Source organism: Leptidea sinapis, chromosome 44 (assembly GCF_905404315.1).
Source record: "Leptidea sinapis chromosome 44, ilLepSina1.1, whole genome shotgun sequence".
NCBI classification, from domain to species: Eukaryota; Metazoa; Arthropoda; class Insecta; order Lepidoptera; family Pieridae; genus Leptidea; species Leptidea sinapis.
The window spans coordinates 8,599,892-8,622,640 of record NC_066308.1 but is presented as its reverse complement, the minus strand read 5'-3'; the positions used below and the strand labels follow the sequence as shown (position 1 = coordinate 8,622,640).

The 22,749-nt window shown below is 35.6% G+C and overlaps 2 protein-coding genes across 2 annotated transcripts; both read left to right on the top strand.

The window, feature by feature from the left end:
* The first annotated feature begins 621 nt into the window (after positions 1 to 621).
* Positions 622 to 12,910, top strand: LOC126977163 (protein rolling stone-like). Its single transcript, XM_050825853.1, has 4 exons — positions 622 to 1,052; positions 3,738 to 3,875; positions 8,769 to 8,958; positions 9,595 to 12,910. The coding sequence occupies exons 1-4, from the start codon at positions 743 to 745 to the stop codon at positions 9,785 to 9,787; spliced, it is 831 nt and encodes a 276-aa protein (XP_050681810.1). The 5' UTR covers positions 622 to 742; the 3' UTR covers positions 9,788 to 12,910.
* Positions 12,911 to 13,108: 198 nt separating this feature from the next.
* On the top strand, positions 13,109 to 22,445 carry LOC126977343 (protein rolling stone-like). The gene is made up of 4 exons (XM_050826112.1): positions 13,109 to 13,428; positions 15,958 to 16,068; positions 18,193 to 18,382; positions 21,752 to 22,445. The coding sequence occupies exons 1-4, from the start codon at positions 13,158 to 13,160 to the stop codon at positions 21,975 to 21,977; spliced, it is 798 nt and encodes a 265-aa protein (XP_050682069.1). The 5' UTR covers positions 13,109 to 13,157; the 3' UTR covers positions 21,978 to 22,445.
* The last annotated feature ends 304 nt before the right edge of the window (positions 22,446 to 22,749 follow it).

Here is a 22,749-nt window from a genome sequence, read left to right as displayed (position 1 = left end):
ATTATTTTTCAAATCCAAGATAGCCGCCGCACAAAATTATGATTTTAGCAATATGGATATCGTGTCCGAGGTTTTCGAGGGTGAAGGACAAGACGAGCTGGATGTTCAGCTGATGGTTATTGATACGCCCTACCCATTACAATGCAGTGCCGCTCAGGATTCTTGAAAAATCCAAAAATTTTGCATGGCACTACAATTGCGCTCGTCTCCTTGAGACATGTGATGTTAAGTCTCGTTTACCCAGTAATTTCACAAGCTATGGTGCCTTCTGACCGAAACACAATAATGCTAACACATTACTGCTTCACGGCAGAAAAAGGAGCCGTACCCATAATCTAGCTGGTATCAGGATACTGCACAGGTGCAAAGGAGCCACCCACTGGTATTCCAAATGGAAAAACTATGACTGACTTTATGGATACGGAGGAAAAACGAGAGTAATTCCTTGCGGGATGACTGTCGCCTATACATACATATTTCATGGTACGTACGTTTGCAATGATCGAATTTTCGAGAAAATATTTAATTAAACTTCGGTAGTTTGCCTGCTGATTCTCTAATACAAATTCTTATCAAAGAGTGACTCACCCATGGATTAAAACATTTAGAAAATAAACGACACAATAGTGATAAGTTGGAATAATTGTTATCAGATACATAATCAGAGATAAAGGTCTCTTATTTCATACTCGATAACGATTCGTGCAGTTTTGTGAATAGTTGCTCAGGCTCAAGACTGGAAATGGGTGGTGCGAAATACTTCAAGGACCAATTTCAGATACAGAAGTTTAAGTTAGAATGTGGCGATTGTTCGGACTTTTACTTAGGTTGTTTCCAGAAAAATCGCTCTTGTATACCACTACTGTTGATTCGTGCGATATTATTTTTTGGATCACTGGCAATAGTGATTGCTTCCCTGGTGATTCAAATACAAGCTGATGTGGGGGATTATTGGCTTGTATATTTAACACATTGGGGGATACTTTTAATGATGATTGCTTGTGGATTCGGATTTGCAGTGTCTTTAAGAGCATATTTTGGAGGGCCGATTGGTATGTACACGTGTTTATGTTATCCTGGTATTATTGTTGTTAAAGTTAGGTTAGGTTACTAATTTTTATATATTAGTAATCACGATTTCTGCAGAAGTCAAATGTAAGGTAAACTATGAAGTTTAGAAGATTTTAATTTTATTTCAGCACAAATTCTCTATTGATGTAGACAAGTATAAAGTAAGTTTTTTTTTGTATATCCATGTTTTACCAACCTTGTTACATGTAAGAAAGGATATCTGTTCAAAATATGAATGTTTTTCAAGTTGGTAGCGCGTTTTCTGAAGTTCTTGTAGCAACACATATTTGGCAAGTATGCATTCCAATGGGCATTCTTTATATTTATCATTATCATCGGCTGAAATAGCCCGAAGACATTCACTGTTAGACAAAGGCCACCACCAAAGATCGCCACGACGATTGCTCTTTCGCTGCCCTCATCCATCGTGCTCCGGCGATCTTGACCAGATCCATCTTGTTCTTAATTAATTACATAAACAATTGCATCAAATCTATAAAAAAAAATATTTATTGAGTGTGATGTGTTGTATTGTAATGGAATGGTTGCAATTATGTTGTTTTGAAGAATTAAAGGTATTTCTTCATATTGGTAATTGGAGTTTATCAGGTTGCATAGAACCTCCTTCCAAACACACATATACAGGCCACAGACGCAAATAACTCAAGATCAGGCCAATAGAGAACCATATGAAAGATCCATGAAGCTTCTTGCCCTCCATATGCTCAAGCAATCATAACTGTTAAGTACCACCGGTTTTTGCAAGTTCTCTTTGGATAACGAGAACGGGTAAAGTCTACGAAAAGTTTAGGACCTTTTTCTATTAACCTTCATGTTCCGAAAATGTAGTTAATGTTGGTATTCCCAGCTGTTTAATGCATTATTATTATTATAAATATTACACTAGGCTCTAAAGGGATAAAAGACAAAGTCGTAAAAGTTATTTAAAAAAATAGCAACACACTATGGATGCACGCCGTGTGTTTGTGATTATAATGTAGAATCGAATAAGTTAATGGAACTCATTAAGGCTTAAAATGGCAACGTGAAACTCGTCAATGGAATTACAGCAGAATTTATACCAAATGCACTGTGGAACACATCGTATATCTACCAAGCTATTAATTTTATACTCAAAATACTGGAGAGCTAATGCCAAGGTCAAGCGTGGCTGACTGTTTACGACCTGTCAATTAAGATCGGTTACTGTAACAATAGAATCGCTTACCTTTTCTATCTCCGTTAGAGATAATCCTCCCTCTTTCACGCTTAGTTTTGGAATATACCTAGTACCTCCAGTTGACGACTTACACCTATAAAACAAGCCTTTCACAGTATCAATTAAGGAGTCTGTACACAACACAAATAAAACTGAAAACAAAATTTTATGAACGATACGTCACTCGAACAGTTGGCTCAGTTGGAAAGAGCGCTCGCACGGAACGCAAAGGGTCGGGGGTTCGAGTCCCGCATTGTTTTTAGTTTTATTCCTGTAATTAAGCCCAAAAGTGATAACCCTCACTTTTTAATTATCACTATAAAAACATTACAAATTGTTTAGATTAGCAAGAGCGACATCTCAAGTCAATTTCCTAATACGATAATTCCTAGTATGCAAATAATGGGTTTGAGCAGGTTATCAACTTTGTGTAATTAATCCCAAATGTGACCGTTATCGCTTTAAAAACATAACAAATTGCTTATTCTGTACACTATTCAGTACCATACTATGACAGTGCTATGATGGTATCGGGTTCGGAAAGCAGCACGATACGCTCTACTATGGCCACTGCAACAGATAGTCGGCGTACTGTGCCTGCAAGTTACCTGTATGACGTACGTATGCATCCCGTTTGCAAAACCTATAGGAAACCATTTAATAACGTGTAGCACCGGTTTCATTCTCGCAAGCTTACCTGTGTTGCGCGAACGTCTTGAAGTGCTACCAAGTTTACGACAACAAATAACTAAATAAACCAAACGCGCTTACATCCCCTCTTCAACAGTCACCATAAGTTACAAGTAGTAGACAGTATACTAAACGTTCTGCTGCCAACGCGCACTGGTTTGGCAACGTTACGCCTCATGCACGGAGCGTGTCAGTGCCTGCAAAAACATCTCATCGATATATTATCGACCAATGGGACACCTGGGTCTCCTTTGCACAGGATGCCGGCTAGATTATGGGTACCACAACGGCGCCTGTTTCTACCATGAAACATTATTGTATTTCAGTCTGAAGGGCGCCGTAGCTAGTGAAATTACTGGGCTAATGATACTTAACATCTTATGTCTCAAGGTGACGAGCGCACTTGTAGTGCCGCTCATAATTTTTGGGTTTTTCAAGAATCCTGAGTGGCACTGCATTGAAATGGGCAGGGCGTATTAATTACCAACAGCTGAACGTCCAGCTCGTCTTGTCCCTTATTTTCATAAAATAAATTATGGCACGCATCAGGACTGGTTGGTGAACGAACGGTAGTAGGCAAAGTTTCGTGGCTTCCAATACAAATATTTTTTTTAACACGTTTCTATGACTGTCATGGTATGGTTCGATATAATGGGCAGACTCCTTTAGAATAACAATTTCACTAGCAATGTATTTGTTTAAAAAGAAACAGTTCTATGGTTATCCAATTGTTAATAATATATAAATATATTTCCAGACGCGACATTTGGATTACCGTGGTATATTGTGACGTACTGGATATTGTACAATATAGCCACCCCAATAGCCTTATTCATCACTCTGTTTTACTGGGCCATCTTATATCCAATAATAAAAAATAATGATGATGAAGCAGGTATTTATGTATATTTTACTTTTTTAAATAAAACAAATAAAGGTATTCATTTTATGATAGAAAAGGACTCTCTCTAGTCGTGCCCTCATGACTGAGGATCGTGGTCATCAACGAGTGGAGTCCACACTTGGAGTGAACTATTTGTTTCCATCGGCTTCTGTCCTTAAACCTCGGGGACCTGGAGTCTTATATGTGGCCGGTCCATCTGGTTGGACATCGGCCTCTCTTGCCATTTGTGTTCTCGACTACGATCAATTTCTCCAGGCTCTCGTTACCCCTTTGCATTATGTGGCCAAAATACGAAAGAACTCGTTGGTGGCATATCGTGGACAGACGGGTTTTTATCTTGAGCTGTGAGAGGATCGACACATTTGTTCTCTTGGCCGTCCAAGGTATCGTCAACATACGCCTCATTCACCACATCTCCAACGCATCACTCCTCTGCCTCTCTCGAACCCGTTTCGTCCACGACTCCATGCCATACAGAAAAATGGAGAATATCAAGCCATGTACTAACCGAGTCTTCGTATTAGTACTGATTCCCCACTTTTTCCATATTTTGTTCAGGGGGTCAAAGAGGGACAAACGAGCACAATTCACCTGATGGTAAGTGATCACCTCAGCCCATACTCTCTTGTAACACGATCTTATGAAGTGCTTATTCAAAAAATCGTACATATGAATTCGAAAAAAAAAACTAAAAAGTCCACACTCCTTCAATTTTGGACTGGCCATTTTTAATGGAATAAACTAAACATTGCTGAATATCTATTCTAGATTTATAGATTTTTTATAACAAATTCTAATACCACCTACTAATAATTCACAAATAAGTTAACATCTAAATAATTACTGTAAAATGAAAAAGAAAACTGTTACAAAACTTTAAAAGGAACAAATTCTAAGCTTCTAAGAATAAATTACGAATAATAACACAATGTCTTATACTCACACAGTAACCGGGCAGAGTAACGAAAATGTGTCGACGCTTTTTTTTAGAGGAGGAAAATATATTTACGAATTGAAGACCCCGAAACGGGACTCAATATGCCGGACTCGCTTACGCGGACACCCCCTACCGACTAAAAACATCCTCTATGCTGTCAGCCCTGAAGGCTTTTACAGCGACATAGGACGTGGGCAGTGGAGGCCGCAAAGACTACGCAACAACAGTCGCGGACGGACAGACAGACAGACATGACGAATCCATAAAAGTTCTGGTTTTTGCCATTTGGCTATGAAACCCTAAAAAGTAAAAAAAGTATAATAACTGTAACACAATTATCAACTTACCTCTTCTCAATATGTTTATTGCTTTTAAAGTCGTAAGTAAAATTTTCATTTACAGAACACATTTTTTTCAGTTCATTTTTATTTATATAATTTGTAATAGCTAGTTTCTAGCACAAAATAGTACAAGTACAAAATTTTATGCTGAACCCGATGTGCATAAAATAAACAAAGACACTCCACATAGTTAGACAGCTATGATCAAGTACTACAAATTGTTAATAATAATAATGAATTCTTTATTTCGACCAACAAAGGATCTTATGTGTTAGTCACAAAGTAAAATTTTATTTAATTAAAAAAATATACAAATGATTAAAGATTTCTTTAGTGTTAATCAAATCAGTCTCATGCCAGATTTTGGCGTGACAACACGTCGTGAGGATGCCTCGTGTAGAGGCGAAACATGTGTTGAATTGTTTTAAAAGCAAATATTGGCGGAATTAACACTAAAGAAAACTTAAATCATTTGTATAATTATGGATTTCAGCAAAGTAACGCCTAATTCAATAAATTTTCTAAAAAAATATATATATTTTTAAAAGAAATCAATCAAGATCATCTTTTCACGTGTCCACTTTAGTAAAAATTATACAAAGAATTTAATTGCAATATTTTTATTTTGACGTGAGACGTGAGCGTTTCACAGGCGTTAAAACATGCTGTTAGTACAAGATATCTTAAAATCTAAACATTCCTAACCTAGGACAGGACCGACTTCGACTTGACAATCGAACCTGTGCGAAAATGCCCTCAGAATAACATTGGGGCTAGCCCGGACCCTACGCAACTGGAATGTACGCCGCTAACGCATAGTCTTACGCGTAAAAACAATATACGCGCGCCTCAGCAAACATCCCCGACGCGCTGCAGTATCGTGGCAGCCCCAATAACATTCTGAACGCATTATTATAATGAATACGCGTATTAAGACAGTTCAATATTCTCTTATCAGCGTAATTGGAACTTAAATCAAATAGTTACTTAATATGTATGCTTAGTCACATTCAGCGTTATCTTATATTACGGATAGATATTGAATAATACATAATATCGAGATATCGCCATTGTGCTACAGATACAATGGCTTAAATTAGCGATAAACACTATTAAAGGTTTTCTGGACTGTTACTCAAAATATTAAATAGAAATAGTTTTCGAATGGAGTGTCATTTATTTATTAATTTATTGTCCAATTAGCATGGCAGTGCCACTTACACTAATTAGACGAAACGCAAAAAGGAAAATATAGAAACAAGAAAGGAATGTTTAAGAATGATTGAATTAATAATACAATTTCAATGCTCTCCGCATACTTTAGTATTTCATAAACTAGGGAAGTCCACCCTTCATTGAATGAGTCCCGTTGAGCATTCTTGTCTAAGAGCGCGTTAAAAGATGCCAATTAAGTCATACCTTGTCTCTTGTTTTATTTGCAGGCGCCCGTAGATTTCGGAATATTAAATCATTCCTAAAAGTTCCAGAATTCGTCAACAACTTTTTTTTTATAATATTTATTTAAAATACAATGTAGGTGTAAGCTAACAATATAATAACACACACTTAAACTTTAGCGGCCTTACAAATAAATTTGGTATAAAGTTATAACTGATGATAAACAAAGAAAATGCAAAATGTTTACATCATCTTATAATTCTGAAGTTTTCCGAATGACAAGCTGCCTTGCAAATAAACGCGAGAAACGTTATACGTCCGAACAATCCATTCGTAAGCAAAATGTCTATTTGTAAACATTTTACATATTCTTGCTTTACGGTTCGTTACAACTTTATGCCAATTTTATTTGTAAGGCTGAAGGAAGCTTATCTGTGTGTGAAGCCGCTTAAAATTAAATTACATAATATTTAAAAAGAAACGAAGAATTATTTTCAATTACAGTTATTACAACAAAGATCTTATTTTAAACAAAGTAGTATAGAAATCAATAAAATGCAAATATAAAATAATTATCAACTAAATGTTAGCAATTACAAATTAGTTGTCTACTTAGCTTACCGCTGAAAAAATTTGATGAAGGGTTTTGTAAAAAGTACATGAGTTAAATGGTTTTCACATCCATAGGGATACAAATCAAACTTGATATACTTTTCAATATAGAAACGAGCTCAGCAACATTATGAAAAAAAACAGAATGTGCAATGTCCTTACAACAGTCTATTCACTCGTATGTTGATGGCTATCAAAAAAAAATACTCCAGCGATAAACAAAGCAGGTTGATCAAGTAACTTTCAATAATTATAATTTAAGCAAAATTTCATTTACTACCATAGTAAATTACACACCGCAACAGCTTTTAATTATTGTAATGTATCAAACTCAATTTCGGTACCTATAGAACGGCAGCCCTCTCTGGGATGGATCACCTAAATAACAGTTGGTAATTCAGAATTTAGAGCACTAAAAGAACGCGAAACTCAAAGTATACTTGATTAAAAAAAATAACAGTACAATTTGCTATCGATATTGTTCAGGCGTTTCAAAGTTTACATTCACATTTTTTATGGAAAAATAAAACGAGAGTAGATGTCAGTAACTCTGTAACGTGATCGCCGCCGCCTACTTTCTCCTGCAATACCGGAGGCATAACAGGAGCGTTTTCCAAAGGTGCACAGGCCTTTTTTTTAAGTATCCATGTCAAAAAACAAAATACTGGAGCTTAAGAGAAATTTTAAAAGAGTCATTCCCTCTGCATCTGAAAAATATTGTTATGGACACCTGCTATAACAATTCTACTGACTCTCACATTTGTCTGTTGACAGCCAAATGTGAGAGTTTGAACGTGGACAAACAATACAAAAATAGAAACAAATCTGGCGACCTGCCAGAAACCGATGGAAAGGAGTCTTTTGAACATAAGAAAAATTCAAAAGCTTAAAAGTGACAGCATTAGGAAAAGGACAAAACTAATAGATACTCTTGAGTCTCTTACAGCGTAATACAAAAGTGGCGCTGGGCAGGCCATGTGGCGAGATTCATGGACAAAAGATGGACAGTTGAAATGAAAATTTTGGGAGGACCATCTGGCAAAATAAAAAGAAGCCAACCAAGAAACAGATTGGTAGATGAAATAATAAAAATGCCAGGAAAAGAATGGAGAGGAAAAGCACAGAAGAGTTATACATGGAGTAAGCTGGAGGAGGCCTATACCCAGAGTGGGGTTCCAATAACATAACTTTTATATTGTACGCGTAGTCTTAATATAATAATGTTTTTATGTATTCGAAGATTGTTGGAATCATTAAAGGCTTATTATTATTATTATGCCAAAAAACACATCAGCACCTTCAACGGCATAGGCACGGCAATCAACGAAAAGGAAAAAACCCTGCCCCAAGTTGGACGCAAAAAACAAACGCATCTTATCAAAATCTGCTACTTGTACTAAACCCGGTGAAATGGCTGGACAGGTATTGACGGCGAACAGCTCATGTTATAAGGATTAACTTATGCTTTTCTTTTACAAAATGTATTAGAGTACCGCACAAAACATTAAAGCACGTGAATTCAAAGATGAAATTGCCATGTGTAGGAAATCGGCCGTTTGTAGTCTTATAATTATACATATTTTATTATTTTTTCAGCCGAACTGGATTTGGCGTTGGATCCAGTGTTGGATATATTCATTCACGCGATCAACAGCGTTGTGATGGTGATACTACTGCTCACTTCACGTCACCCTTCCCATATTCTTCACTTCTACTTCCCCTTCTTCTTTGGAGTATTATACATGGTCTTCAGTATAATTTATTACATTGTCGGAGGCACTGATCCGTAAGTATTGTATAAAGCAAAATAATTCCGTGAGATCCTTGTCCATTTAGTGCGGTCCAGAAACAGTTTATCTAGCTGTTGCGCCTGCTGACTGTCAGTCTGTTTAGTTTTTTTTTATTCTTTATTTTTATAAGCATACATCATATTGATTAACGGCCTTTCCCCATATTCAGTCTATCTCTTATTTGAGATAAAAATCGTAACTATCGTTGACTTTTCTGTCCCAATAAACTTATCGACGGTAACTCACCTTATCCGTACCCGCTGTCTGTCAATGGGATGACGTATAGCTTACCAGCGATAGAAGTTTGTATGGAGATTGCAATTCACGCCTCCCAATATAAGGCGTTAAGAATGATTTATCGGGTATATTGGGACAGCTTCAGTTTATTGACAGCTAATTACTGACAGTAGAAGCCGTAAGTCGGCTAGTCTATTTAGTTGACAATTGTAGAAATAGACATTATTTTCAGTGTTGCTTCCTCGGTGCCCCATTTAGAGTCCTTTGCAATTAATTACAAATTTATATTATACTTAGACGTATAGAGAAGTATTTTATTCAAATATATAACACTCACCTTTTAAAGCAAATACTAGGTGTCACTGTTTTTTAATTAAAATTGTTTTTGTCCACAGATATGGCAATCTATATGTTTATCCTGTCCTAGACTGGAGTGAGCCTGGAGCGGCCACCATCACCATAGCAGTGTGTTCCATATTGATTATTCTGATACACGCATTAGTTTCAGCTTTGATGCTGGCCAGAAACTCTCTCGGAAAATTGTACAGAAAAGACCAATCATTGGAAATATCAAATGGATTTCCATAGAAAGCAATTCACATGATAATAATTTTTATTGTATTTTATAGTATCTAACTACAACAATTGTACCACTGCCAGAGTATATTGTATTTTAATGAAACCATTTAAGTAAGGGAAACTCAGAACCTGAGACGTACGGTTTTCAGTTTTTCCGCTACACGTTTTAGTTATTGCATTAGAATAGTATATTACCTGAGAGTTAGGATTGGTCACCGCTGCGCTCCAACTAGATACCGCACTACCTAAGAACAATAGCTTTATTATTACGGCAACTATTAGATGCTTGTGTGCGTGGCATCTTGACACTTTCAAATTTTGTAACATACGGTTTATGTTATTTTACATTGAAATTAATAAAATGAAATTAATGAAATGTGAAACTTAATGAACGTTAAATTTATTCGAAACGACAGCTCTCTGCAAAGCGAAGAATTCGACAATTACTTAGGTAGTATTTCTTTCACGGCACTGAATACGGAATAGTCAAAATATCAATCAGTTCTTCCAAATCACTACGATCTTATAAAAATAAATATTCTTATTTAACTTGTTGCAAGCCTGTATTTTTTTTATGAAATAGGAGGACAAACGAGCGTACGGCTCACCTGGTGTTAAGTGATCACCGCCGCCCACATTCTCTTGCAACACCATAGGAATCACAGGAGCGTTGCCGGCCTTTAAGGAAGGTGTACGCGCTTTTTTTGAAGGTGTGGTGTCGTGCCGGACTCGTCCCCTGTATTATTATTATTCTTTTGGCGCGTTTGAGAAAAATTATCAGAGTGAATTTTTACGATACGCGCGCACACCGTCACGCAAATCCAACATCATGAAGTTAGCTGGTCAACTAGACCATTTGTTTCATACTTCAGCTACCATAAACCCTTGTAACTCATAACATGTCTACTGAACCCCAACTAATGGACGGGAATAAAATAAATTAATTAAAATATCTTATACATAAGTTGTGAAATGAAAAAATATTTTTTTGCTAATCGTATAAAATAATTTAATTATACATAATATCTCCATTAACTTAATATAAATAAATCCAGTGTCCTGATGTTCGTTTCCAGTGAAGTCCTAAACTAATGAACGGATTTATATGGGGATTAATTTACATCATGGAGTGCATTTTAGTCCAACTTAAGAGATAAGATAGTTTTTATTTCGATTTGGGACCCTTAATTATTTTTATTTCCAATATTTTTTTTGTATTAATTTTCTATGAGAGAATTTATGGACGCACGGTTTGACAGTTCTGCTGTGAAACACTTTCATTACAACAATAATTTTACGAAATATTATTGACAAATTAATGAAAAACAGTATTTTTAACTACTTAGGTACAGAACAACGTCTGTCGGGTTAGCTAGTTACAATATCTTTGATGATTGATATGAACATTCTTATGTGTTATTTATTTATCTATCGATGGATATCAACATTGAAAAATGAATTCTAATTCTAATTCTAGTGTTTGTAGAATTTTAATTAAAAGCCTGAGGGCTGAACTTAATGTTTTTTTAAATACTTATTTATATCACACTTAAACGATAAGATATTTATTTATGGGCAGCAATCAAGACTCATATGTCATAAAGGATGAGGCTAAACAGCGGGCTTTTGTACCTACTTCAGTTATTTAACACATAGTATATGATAAATGTCTATCTATATATATATATAAATGAATGTTTGTCTGTATGTCCTATATACTATGCATTTGATCTTCAGCAGTGTTGTGCATAAGCCCACGAAGGTTTCTGAGTATTTTTTTTAAATGAACAAAATCAATAAAATTATTAAAAATATATTTGTCAATAGTCTTTCCTTCAAATTTATTTTAGTTAGTGACATAGCAACGCGCGCAGTAGTTTATAATAGTACAGCTAGTTTATAATATTTGGCATTCCTATTTCCTTTCCATATCTTTGAGTTCTAACTTTAAATGTATTTCGTTAATATTCAAATCTCAGCCCCCTAGTGGTAAACGGATATTTTACTTTTAGAGGGTTCGACGGTTAAAGGTATTATTACGTTTTGTTTTTGAATGTTAAGTTTGAAGTCTGTCCGTTATTTTTTCGATATGATGACAGACAGAAGTACAGATAAAACCCTGATGATTATGAAAAGAAATAAAAAAATGCGTGAATAATAATATATTTAGCTGTTCTTAGCCTAGTAATTCTGTTATTTATTTTATTACCATTAATAATTATAACCCAACTACAGGCAAGCAAAAAGGAGGGTAGATAGATTTTGACACGTATTTTATATGTGGGTATATTAGTATATATGTTTATCTGTTTCCTCATAGCTTCTAAATTACTTCTCAAAATTTGCCGTTACATGAGTAAATTACCGTTTATTTGCTTAAAGGGTATTGTTGGTGTGGTACAAGCGGAGTTAGGTTACCTCTCTCGCACAAGATCGCCATAGTTTTAATTCAGAATTAGAAGAATTGTTAATTTATTACAAACATAATACAACTTTCTTTACAAAACTATCTCATGTTAAATAATAGGTGGTGCACAAATAATAAATTTTCGTACAATTTTACCTAGATTGAATGATTAGTATGGCAGTAACTGTAAGAGTTAGGAAGGGGTTTTTGGCAATTTTTTTTCGCACTGTCTATAAAAAATAGAAATGTAAAGAAAAAATAAGTTTTTTTCTTATATTCTGTAGATATACCTAGTCTTGCTATAAATACTGAAACAAAGAAAAAAAAATTATATTGCAAATAACATATATTACTTCTTTTGTAATGCAATCACAGCGATTCGGGTCTCTTTATTACCCCACTCCATTTTAATATAGCAAAATATTGTAAAATTTATTGGCGCCAAAATGAGAAAACTTAGTGAACAATCATATGACAGATTCCAAATTCAAATGTAATATTTTGTTTATTTTTTATTGTAACAGTATTTATGGCCAGACTAAGTATTTAAGCAAATATGTATATTATTAGAATACACACTCATTAAAATGCACACCAATCAAACGGAATATTTTATAATGATTGCTGTCTACTGAAAACAATGTTCCTATTATTAAGTTTATAATTTAAAACGCAATTTCTAAATTTACGTACATAATTCATTTATAATAAAATAATAGTGATAATCCAATGTCTTTTACTTTACGTAATGAATGAGTCAATTGGCAAAATTCTTCGAAAGCGTTACTACACGACGGTAAAACGGATTAACATTTTGGTTGAATACCGAAAACTCGATAGATAACGCGATACGATATCGGTGACGATAGATTATATTTTTATTTAGGTTATGGCGCTCAGTTTCTCTTGAATTTAACAATGAGTGCACTTCAAAATATAAAGGACTACTTTAAAAATGAATGTCAGCTGCATATGGTTGGCCTGGAACATGAAAGACCATCGGAGTTTTATCTCAGTGCTTGGCAGTCAACAAGATCTTCAACTCCACTCCTGGTTTGGAGAGCTCTGCTGTTTCTGGCGTCACTGGGAATCGTTTTAACATCATTTATCATGTATATCTTAAGCCCTATACCTATTGGGTTTTGGTTTATTTACCTCACACATTGGGGTTTGACAATAATGCTCTTTTGTACTGGATTCGCGGTTGCCGTCTCAATGAGGTGCTATTTCTACGGACCAATAAGTAAGTTTTTCTTTTTTATTTAGAAAAAGTTTAAATAATAGTAAAGTTATAATTTAGTCAGTTACCTTGTTTATGCCATGCACCGAACTCTTTTAAAGTAAGGTTATATCTTATTTAGAATCTATGGTATATTTTGATGAGAATTTGAAGTCAATATTAATACCATCTTTGTGCTGCGGAAGAGAGCTAATCGCGATATTTACAACCGTAACTCCCAAAGAAAAATATAGAGCATTTTTTTACAATACAACAGTTTAACTGTTTCCCCTTAATATATTCTTGATAATGTAATGAATCTCTGTAAATTTTCTAGAAACTGTGACAATAGTCATTTCAATACCGGGAACAAACTTAAGCTTGTTATGCCTCGATACTACTGGATAAAATAGAGTTACTTTGATCTTTGTTCAGCGATGTAAATGCTTTTACAACGAGACGCCAGATGAACAATACAAATATGCTAAGAAATAATATAAAAAGTGGTTGTATGGTATGTATACCATAACAATACGTCCAAACCATACCATATAGGTCGAGACCATACGTCTATAGGACCTACAATACCACCATAAGGCGCGGTCATACTTCAATATCCACAAAAATTGGTTTCTTATAGAGTCAATTACAATATAACGCAATGAAAATATTGCGACGCAAAAAATACAGTACAAAAAGAAGGACTTAAAGAAAAATTTGAACCGGATAGAATCTTTATATATAATTTGAAATATCTTATAAAAAAATTTGAAGTTTTTTCTTTTTTTAAAGAATTTAATAGAATTAGCATTTATCTAAAACTTAAACCGAATAATTATTAAATTTAATATGTATGTCGCAGGGAAATGATAATAACAGAGATTTGGGTAAATTCCCTAAGTGATTTGATCAAATCACAGAGTATGTTTAAAGAACAACACGATTTTATAATTTCTCTAAACAAATTCGTGAAATAACAATGAGTGACGCGACTTGAAGAACTTAGGATGTAAAAGCGAGCTTCATACTTGAGTGATACCTCGACCCGGACAGGTTAGGTGGAAGGGTGCAACCTCTTCGTGGTTTTTTTTATTACTAATATGAGCCTTCTTCCAATTAGCCTTTAGAGAAACTATTATCTGTTTTGAGGTTAGGTTACATTAATTTCAAGAGAATGGTGCGTTACCTTTTCATGGGAGTGGAGGAGTGAGCCTGGGGACAGAGGTCATCTGTCTCCCCCTTCCCCTCTCACCCGCGACACCATACTAAATTCTTACCTAATTATGTCTAAGTCTTACCAAATAAACTTTTTAAAGACCAAAAAAAATACTTTGTGTAATTTCACGGAACTAACTCTGGCATTTGGTCAAATCACTAGATTTGTTTCGAGAAATGATAAAACCGTGTTGTTATTTTAACATCCTCCGAGATATGATCAAATCACTGTTTTCATCATATCTCTGCGACATGTTTATTTTGAATACACTTGCAGCTTAGCCACATGATCAAGACAAATATTGTAGCATTGGTTGTTACATTTACAATCCTAGTCAGTCCGCCAAGTAGTTTCCGGCCTGAGGCGTAAATTTTTTATAGTTTATATAGTTTTATGATTCATTTCGTTACATAAATTATATTGTGTTAATTTCTTTTTTTATTATCTTTATTTATTAAACCTAGATTAATAATTAATTACTCTTTTGTCTTATTTAAAACCCTTTACACTACCAGTGGTTGAGTAAGTGTTCTTTCCCCTCCGTCGCTCGTGTAGTGTCCTACCGTACCGTAGTGTAGGCTCTATCTTACCGTAGTGTGCTACCATCATTTGTTTTGGTTTAAAGGTCGCTGCTGTTAGTTAAATTACTGAGATAATGAGACTTAACATGTTATGTGTCAAAGTGACGAGCGGAATTATAGTGATGACGCTAAGAACTTTGGGTTTAATCAATAAACGTGCATTGTATAATGATCAGGGCGTAACACTTACCATTAGGTGATCGTCTCATCACTTTCTTCATTTAAAAAAATAATATCTAGACGCCGAGCCTTTCTCTGATTTTTAAGAATGTACAAAACTTGAACAACAAAAAACCAATAGGACATCTGGATTCGCTATATAGTTTTGTATATAGTGGCGAAATTTACCTTTGTATTCTAATGTTATCGTAACTGTTTCTCATTAAAACACGGATAAATCTACATTTTTTTAATTGAAACCTAGCTAGATCGATTTATCGCCCCCGAAATCCCCTGTATACTAAATTTTATGAAAATCGTTGAAGCCGTTTCAGAGTTTGAGTTTATACACAAACAAGAATTGCTCCTATATCTTATCCCCCTTATTCATAATAGTCTGCTAACTTAAAGCATTGCTAATACTCACTCTGTTTTCTTCTATTGACCTAAGTCAGAATGAGAAAAAACACTCCTTAGCGGCTCTTTAAAGTTAGCGGACCATTATGAATAAGGGGGTATATCTTTAAGATATAAGATAAAAGTGTAAATTGTTACTGCAAATAATCGATTGCAATATTTTGCTCTTATTTTCAACAGGCACTGAGTTTTCTCTGCCCTGGTATGTGAAAACTTACTGGGTTCTGTACAATGCATCCGTACCTGTAGCATTCCTGATAACAGTCTTCTATTGGACTCTACTTTATTCAGGTAACTTTGTGTAGCTTTTAGTAATTCAAGTTAAACGATTGAGTGTATTGTTGTCTCTATTACGCACAGATATGAAGACAGAGACAACAATACACTTGATTCACACACATATTGAGAACCTTCTGGAATACGGAGCTATAGGTATATTGAGACATTCTTACACAAATTATCTTGCCCCAAACTAGGTATAGCTTGTACTATGGGTACAAGACAACGATATATTTAATACATTATTAGTACATTGCATTAAAGTTAAGGATATATGAATACTTATAAACACCCATGACTCGGAAACAAACATGCATTTTCGTCACATAAATGTTTGCACCTACCGGATTCGAACTCAGGACCTTATAGCTCAGGGTCACTAACCACTGGGATATAAGGGATGACATTCTCACCTACTAACTACCTCAGAACTCACAATAAAGAAAATAATATGTATACTATAAGTGCTAATTCCTTGTTGGATATTGACTGCTATTGAGGACTTGTGCAGCAATAGTGAGCAAAATGACGGTAATAGGAATCCTACTAATATTACAAATGTAAAAGTTTGTATCTCTGGATGTATGTTTGAACTTCTTTAACGCAAAATCTACTGAATAGATTTTGATGAAACTTTACAATAATATATCTTACACACCAGAATAACAAACAGGCTATAATTTATAAAACGAAAGTGTGAATTATACAAAATATAAAAAAAGTGTGATTGTTACTAATGAATACAACTAGCGCCATCTCTTATGAACTAGAAAGCAAAAGATCAATACAATTTATATATGGCAAAACAACGTTTGCCGGGTCAGCTACTAAATTATAAAAGTATGAAATGTTAATATCTTGGTTGGTATAGTAACAAGTTGTGAAATAGTTTCCAGAGAAAGAGTTTCTACTTAAATACCGTTAATTTACGCGTTGATTCGATTCGTTCACCGTTCCGATTAATACTAAATCACTACTATCTCGCTAGTAGTATCTTTGGCGGTTATATTACTTCTAGTACCTTCTTATTTAAGGGCCATCCTCATGACGTCACAGGTATTTCATTATTTTTGACCCCTCAACCGACTCTGTCACAGCTGGTTACATACGTAATGAAAAACCTTGTGTGCACATATTTTCCATTATTACTTAACAAATTTCTGAAACTAAAACAGCAGTGTTCTAAAATTATATTTATATCAATTTCAATTCAGTTTTCTTAGCACACACATGTATGCTTCATATAACTTACTTTAATTTGAGTATAACTTGAGTTTAAAAATAGATTCAAAATTTGCCAACAGAACAAATTAAACCTTATATTCAAGCAGTTGAAACTATTTTTATGTTATTGCTTAGTAGGTATGTAGTTTAAATTTAGTTCTCTAGTCTCGCCCCGCCCCTTGTCACACTTCGTCAACTCCACTCCCACCCTTAACGTGTGATATAATTTTTGGATGGGCCATCGGACGGTTCGATGAGCGCCTTATATATATGTATATTGGTCCGGCGTCGTAGCAAGTAAGGAGGCCCAGAAACGCCCTGGCCGATCCCTCTAACCAAATCTCGTCGGACCTGGATCGCCACTTAGCATCCGGGGATAATCTAGATAATAAGACGCAGTTAGACTCACCTCCAGTTTGTGATCTCTATTCCCAGTTAGATAGCTCCTTCTGTGCTATATCCCAGCGGACACTCCCAAGGGAGTGCCGCTTGCGCCTTCTTCCCAAGAGAAGGTAGCCTTCGATGAAGGCTTAGAGGGCACTTGTCCAAAGCTAACCTCAGGTCTTGTTTAATGGGTAGGCACTTAGGTTTTTATATGAGAGTCCCACATTTGACAAAACCAACGCAGACTTAGGCTGCGTTGGTATGCATAAGGATTCACCGCCTCACTTCCGTCGTTATCCCATAAAGTAGCCCTTTCCTTTTGCCTCGGCGCAAAAAAAATACTCGGTACGGTCCGGACGGTAATAATAATAATTTTTTGCGATGGGCAATGAGATATACCGTTGAATATGGTCCGCTAACGGACCGCGTCCGGTGGTGCGACCGTACCAAATCCGATAATGTGTTTAAGCTATTAGATTTGACTGAGATGTGACCTACGTTCTGTTAATTATGCATTGAATTCAACAGCCGGGGTGTCTGAGGAGATAGGTCCTGTGCTGGACGTGTCCATCCACGGCGTCAACTCCGTCATAATGTTTCTGCTGCTCGCTAGCTCTGCGCACGCATCTCGCCTCGTACATCTCGTTCATCCCGCTATCTTTGCCTGCACCTACGTTGTCTTTAGCATCATCTACTATTTCGCTGGCGGTACGGATCCGTAAGTATTTATTTATTACAAAAATATAGCTTTAAGAGTAAATGCATACACCTTTATAATAAAGTTAATGTTCAGGCATTATCTATAAATAAATTTAACAACTAAATATCTAAATTCTAAGTGATCGGACAGCCTGGGACCAGATCATGATTATTTTATAACAATAACAATGACAGTACATTGTTGTATATTTTATTTAAAAGAGCAAGAGAAATTTTCTTGCGCCGATTCTTCTCTCTCAGAGCGCCATTTTTTTCCGAAGCAGTTTATGAAGTGACATCAAATAGAATTCTACAGGAATTTATTTTGAGAAACTAAATGCCTATTTTAATCTTCCATTCATATTATGTTCTTGCAATGAATAGGTACCTACATTTAACACCGGAATTTCTAATAATTCTATGGCACGATTATCAAGAACTTCATTTAATAAAAGATAAGATAAAATAGCCCATAATACTCAACAGCCATTACTTATAACTTAATTAACAAATTAACTTACGTCTGCTAATGACGACACTATAACCTACCCTCAGAAATAAGAAATGACAAAATATTGAATTCTTTTAAGGCGAGTGTTCAAAGGCATAGTCAGTATTTAAACCTAATGCTATTAAGTAAGTTAGTAATGAAAGTAATAATTATAATTCATTTAGGTTATCATTGATAGGTTTGTCCATTGCACGACTTATCTACACTCGTCCCTTTATTTTTACTACTTTATTTACATAACTTTGTTAAAAGGTATAGTTGATTGTTAAAGGTCGAAAAAATCAATTCTCGAGGTATTTAGACGCCCGAGCACAGCGAGGTCGGCTATAGTCCGAGTAGGAATTGATACTTTTACCCGAGTTAAACACTCTACTTTTTATTTCGAATATGAGGAAAATAAAACTAGTTGTTTATCTAAGCACAGATTAGTATCCCGCCAATTTATGTCAACTTTTTAAATTTTTAATATGGAACTTACCGCGTAATTGTTGCGGTTTATTCCGCTCAAAGAAGTTTGCGCTAAGTTCACACTGGCTGTTTAGAAAGTCACATTCTTTTTTACATAAAACTCTTCACAGCAGTTCTATTTTTAAAGTTCATTCAGGCCCATAGGTGGGAAGTAATTTGTTTGAGTTTTTTCCTCTCTATCTATGGAGAGAAGCAGCATTTTCCACCCAATACCCAATCAGATCAAAACAACATTACTTTCCGAGTATGAGTAATGAAAAAGATATTCTTGTGCTAATTTCCGCAACACGACTCTATTGCAAATACCCCGAGGTTCAAATCCAGTGCCAGATGGTTAATTTTACACATAATATGGACTATCATCGTAGCTGTGTAGGTTTTCTCACAACTTACAAGTCTTTGCGACACCACTCTCCAACTTCTTCTTCTTATCAAGTCGGGCACCTCAAATACGGGCAGCCCAAAAAGCCACAACCGTGAGGTTGACCGCAGCTCGGTCGGTAGCCTCATGTAGCTCCTTGTTCGAGCATGTTGTCGGCCACGGGCACTCTCCAACTTATGATAATACTGACCATAAACATCCCGAAACACACAGAAATTGTTCCAATTTGGTTGTTCGTGATAGAATTTACTTTAAGAATCGTATTTGTAATGAGGCTTATTTTAAACCGACGGCAATATTTATACCGACTGACAAATTATCACGTAGAGAAGAAAGCGAATTAACAAAACATCTTGAAGTATGCTTAATAGAATCCTGCGTGTACTAGCTTCAATTAAACCAATTTTAGTAATGCGGAAACAGCACTAACCTATAAAATAAGAAACCTGATAACTTGTGTAAGTCAGTCCATACATAATAGATATCTAGACTACTTCTAGGATTTTAAGTCTCGTGTGTTGAAATTGAAGGCTGGGCTCCCATAATTTTATGTGATTTTCTCGAGATCTTCCAACTAAACGAGATATCCTATCAAAGAGATATTTAAATATAAGTATTTTCAAACCTTTTTCTTTCCGCTGCCTAAACTAAAAACACGATTGGAAGATATTTTAATCGAAAACGATGCTTACTTTTAAGAATATTGTAATTTGCTTGAGAACTACATGTTCCATAAAAGTGAAAAAAAATACTAGTACATAGAAAATACGCTTAGTATAATTAATTGAATAAGTATTGGGACTTACTCTTTTAATTTTATTAATAGCCTTATTACAAGCATCATTTTAAAGTTCCTGAAATAATCAAGAAGATATGTAAATATTGATTTATCACTTTGCAAAGTGACGCCTTCGGGAAGGTCCCGAAAAGCTGTTTGGCTTAATTAATTCTGTTTCTAATATTCGCCCATCGCACCACTTCTCTCAAACTTGGATACAATTCTGACCATCAAGATGGGTAGCGTTTATACACAGGGCGAATTTTAAGAAACTTACTCCAACGTACAATGTTCCTACTGCGGAACAAACTTTCCTACGTAGTGTTTCCAGAACGATACGACGATATAACGATACGTAGGACGTTCAGCTGATGGTAATTGACACGCCCTGTCCATTACAATGCAGTGCCGCTCAGGATTCTTGAGAAACCCAAAAATTTTAAGCGCTATATTGCGCTTGTCACCTTAAGACATAAGATCTTAAGTCTAATTTGCCCAGTAATTTCACTGGCGCCCTTCAGAAAAAACACAATAATGCTTACACATTACTGCTTCTCGACAGAAATTGGCGCCGTTGTGGTACCCATAATCTAGCTGGTATCCTGTGCAAAGGAGCCTCCTACTAGTGCACCTTGTATATTCCTAATACTTATATGCCTATAACGCATCCTCTGGTGTTAAGGGGTGATAACTTAGCGTCCAATGAAACGTAAACTCGTTTTTCCTCCTGTTTCATTAATTTCTTACACCCGGCCACGCATTATAGCTCATCTATATGTGAAAGTAGAAAAATAAAAGCGTGCCCATATATGAATACACTGTTTGTAAAAATTTCAAAACGATTCATAAAAGACTTTAGGAGGTTCGAATTTTGGACAAACGAATATTAGAACTGTATACGTAGATAATTTATACGTCTAGGTAGCTTTTGCTGCTAGACAACCGATGATAACAGGCCAGGCTTATTACTTTAGTGTACGTAGGCAACATACGTCCTGCACTCCTGATTTGTATGTCACTTTGTGCGTGGGTTGCTCAAAATAGGCTAACTGTCAACCTCAACCTTTTTTTCGACTTTTTCATATCTGTTACAGTCTTTCTAGATGTATAAATCACATTGTGTTAATTTGCGTTCGTTGCTCAAAATATATGCTAACTGTCAGCCTCAATTTTTATTGACGTTTTCATTGCTGTCATAGACTATCTTGCCGGATAAATGATCTAAGAATATGTATTTTTTTTTTCACAGACAAGGCAACCCGTACGTGTATCCCATGGTGAACTGGGCCCAGCCGGGCTCAACGATGGTAGTTATCTCAGTGACTGCCCTGCTACTAGTATGTCTTCATTTCGTCACCGTGGGTCTGGCTGCTGGTCGCAACGCCCTCGCCAACCGGATCCTGCGACCCTCCGTCACAGTGCACGTTGATGAGGACATCGCGCTGAGGAATCAGACACAATCAGCGGTTCCTTAAAATTGCATATATCATCATCATCATCAGCGCAAAGATGTCCACTGCTGGATATAGGCCTCCTCCACACTTCCACTCCCACCAATCTTTCGCGGTAACCAGTCCATCTTGTGGAGTTCGTGCCTTACTTCGTAGTCCTACCCGTGGTCACCTCTGCAAAATCTTTAGTGCCCACCGATTATCGGGTCTGTATGTGATATGGCGTCTTCACCACTTGGCCACTTCAACTTTTTAATTATTTGCACAAAGTCCAATATGAGTTATTCCTTAATACGGAATTAAACTCACGACTTTGAGCTTCCGTAGTATTTATTATAAGTATAAAAAAGTAGAACCATTTAATATTTATTTTTTTTTTTATTTGAGAAAAGGTTAGGTTAATAATTAAATTTCTAGTATAATAATATGATAATGTAAATGAAATGAATGAATGTAAAGTAAGATCATTTGATAATTAAATCTTTTGCTGATTTTGAAATATTTTTTATTCTCAGTTACAATTCTTGGATGAACATTACAATATTGTGTATATACATTATTAGTATCATTATTCACCAACTCCTTTGCACAGGCTGCCGGCAAGATTATGGGTACCTGGGCAACGGCGCCTATTTCTGCTGTGAAACAGTAATGTGTAAACATTACTGTGTTTCGATCTGAAGGGCGCCGTAGCTAGTGAAATTACTGGGACAATGGAGTAATTATTACAAATAAGAATTAACATCTTGCGTCTCCAGGTGACGAGCGCAAATGTAGTGCCGCTCAGAAATTTTGG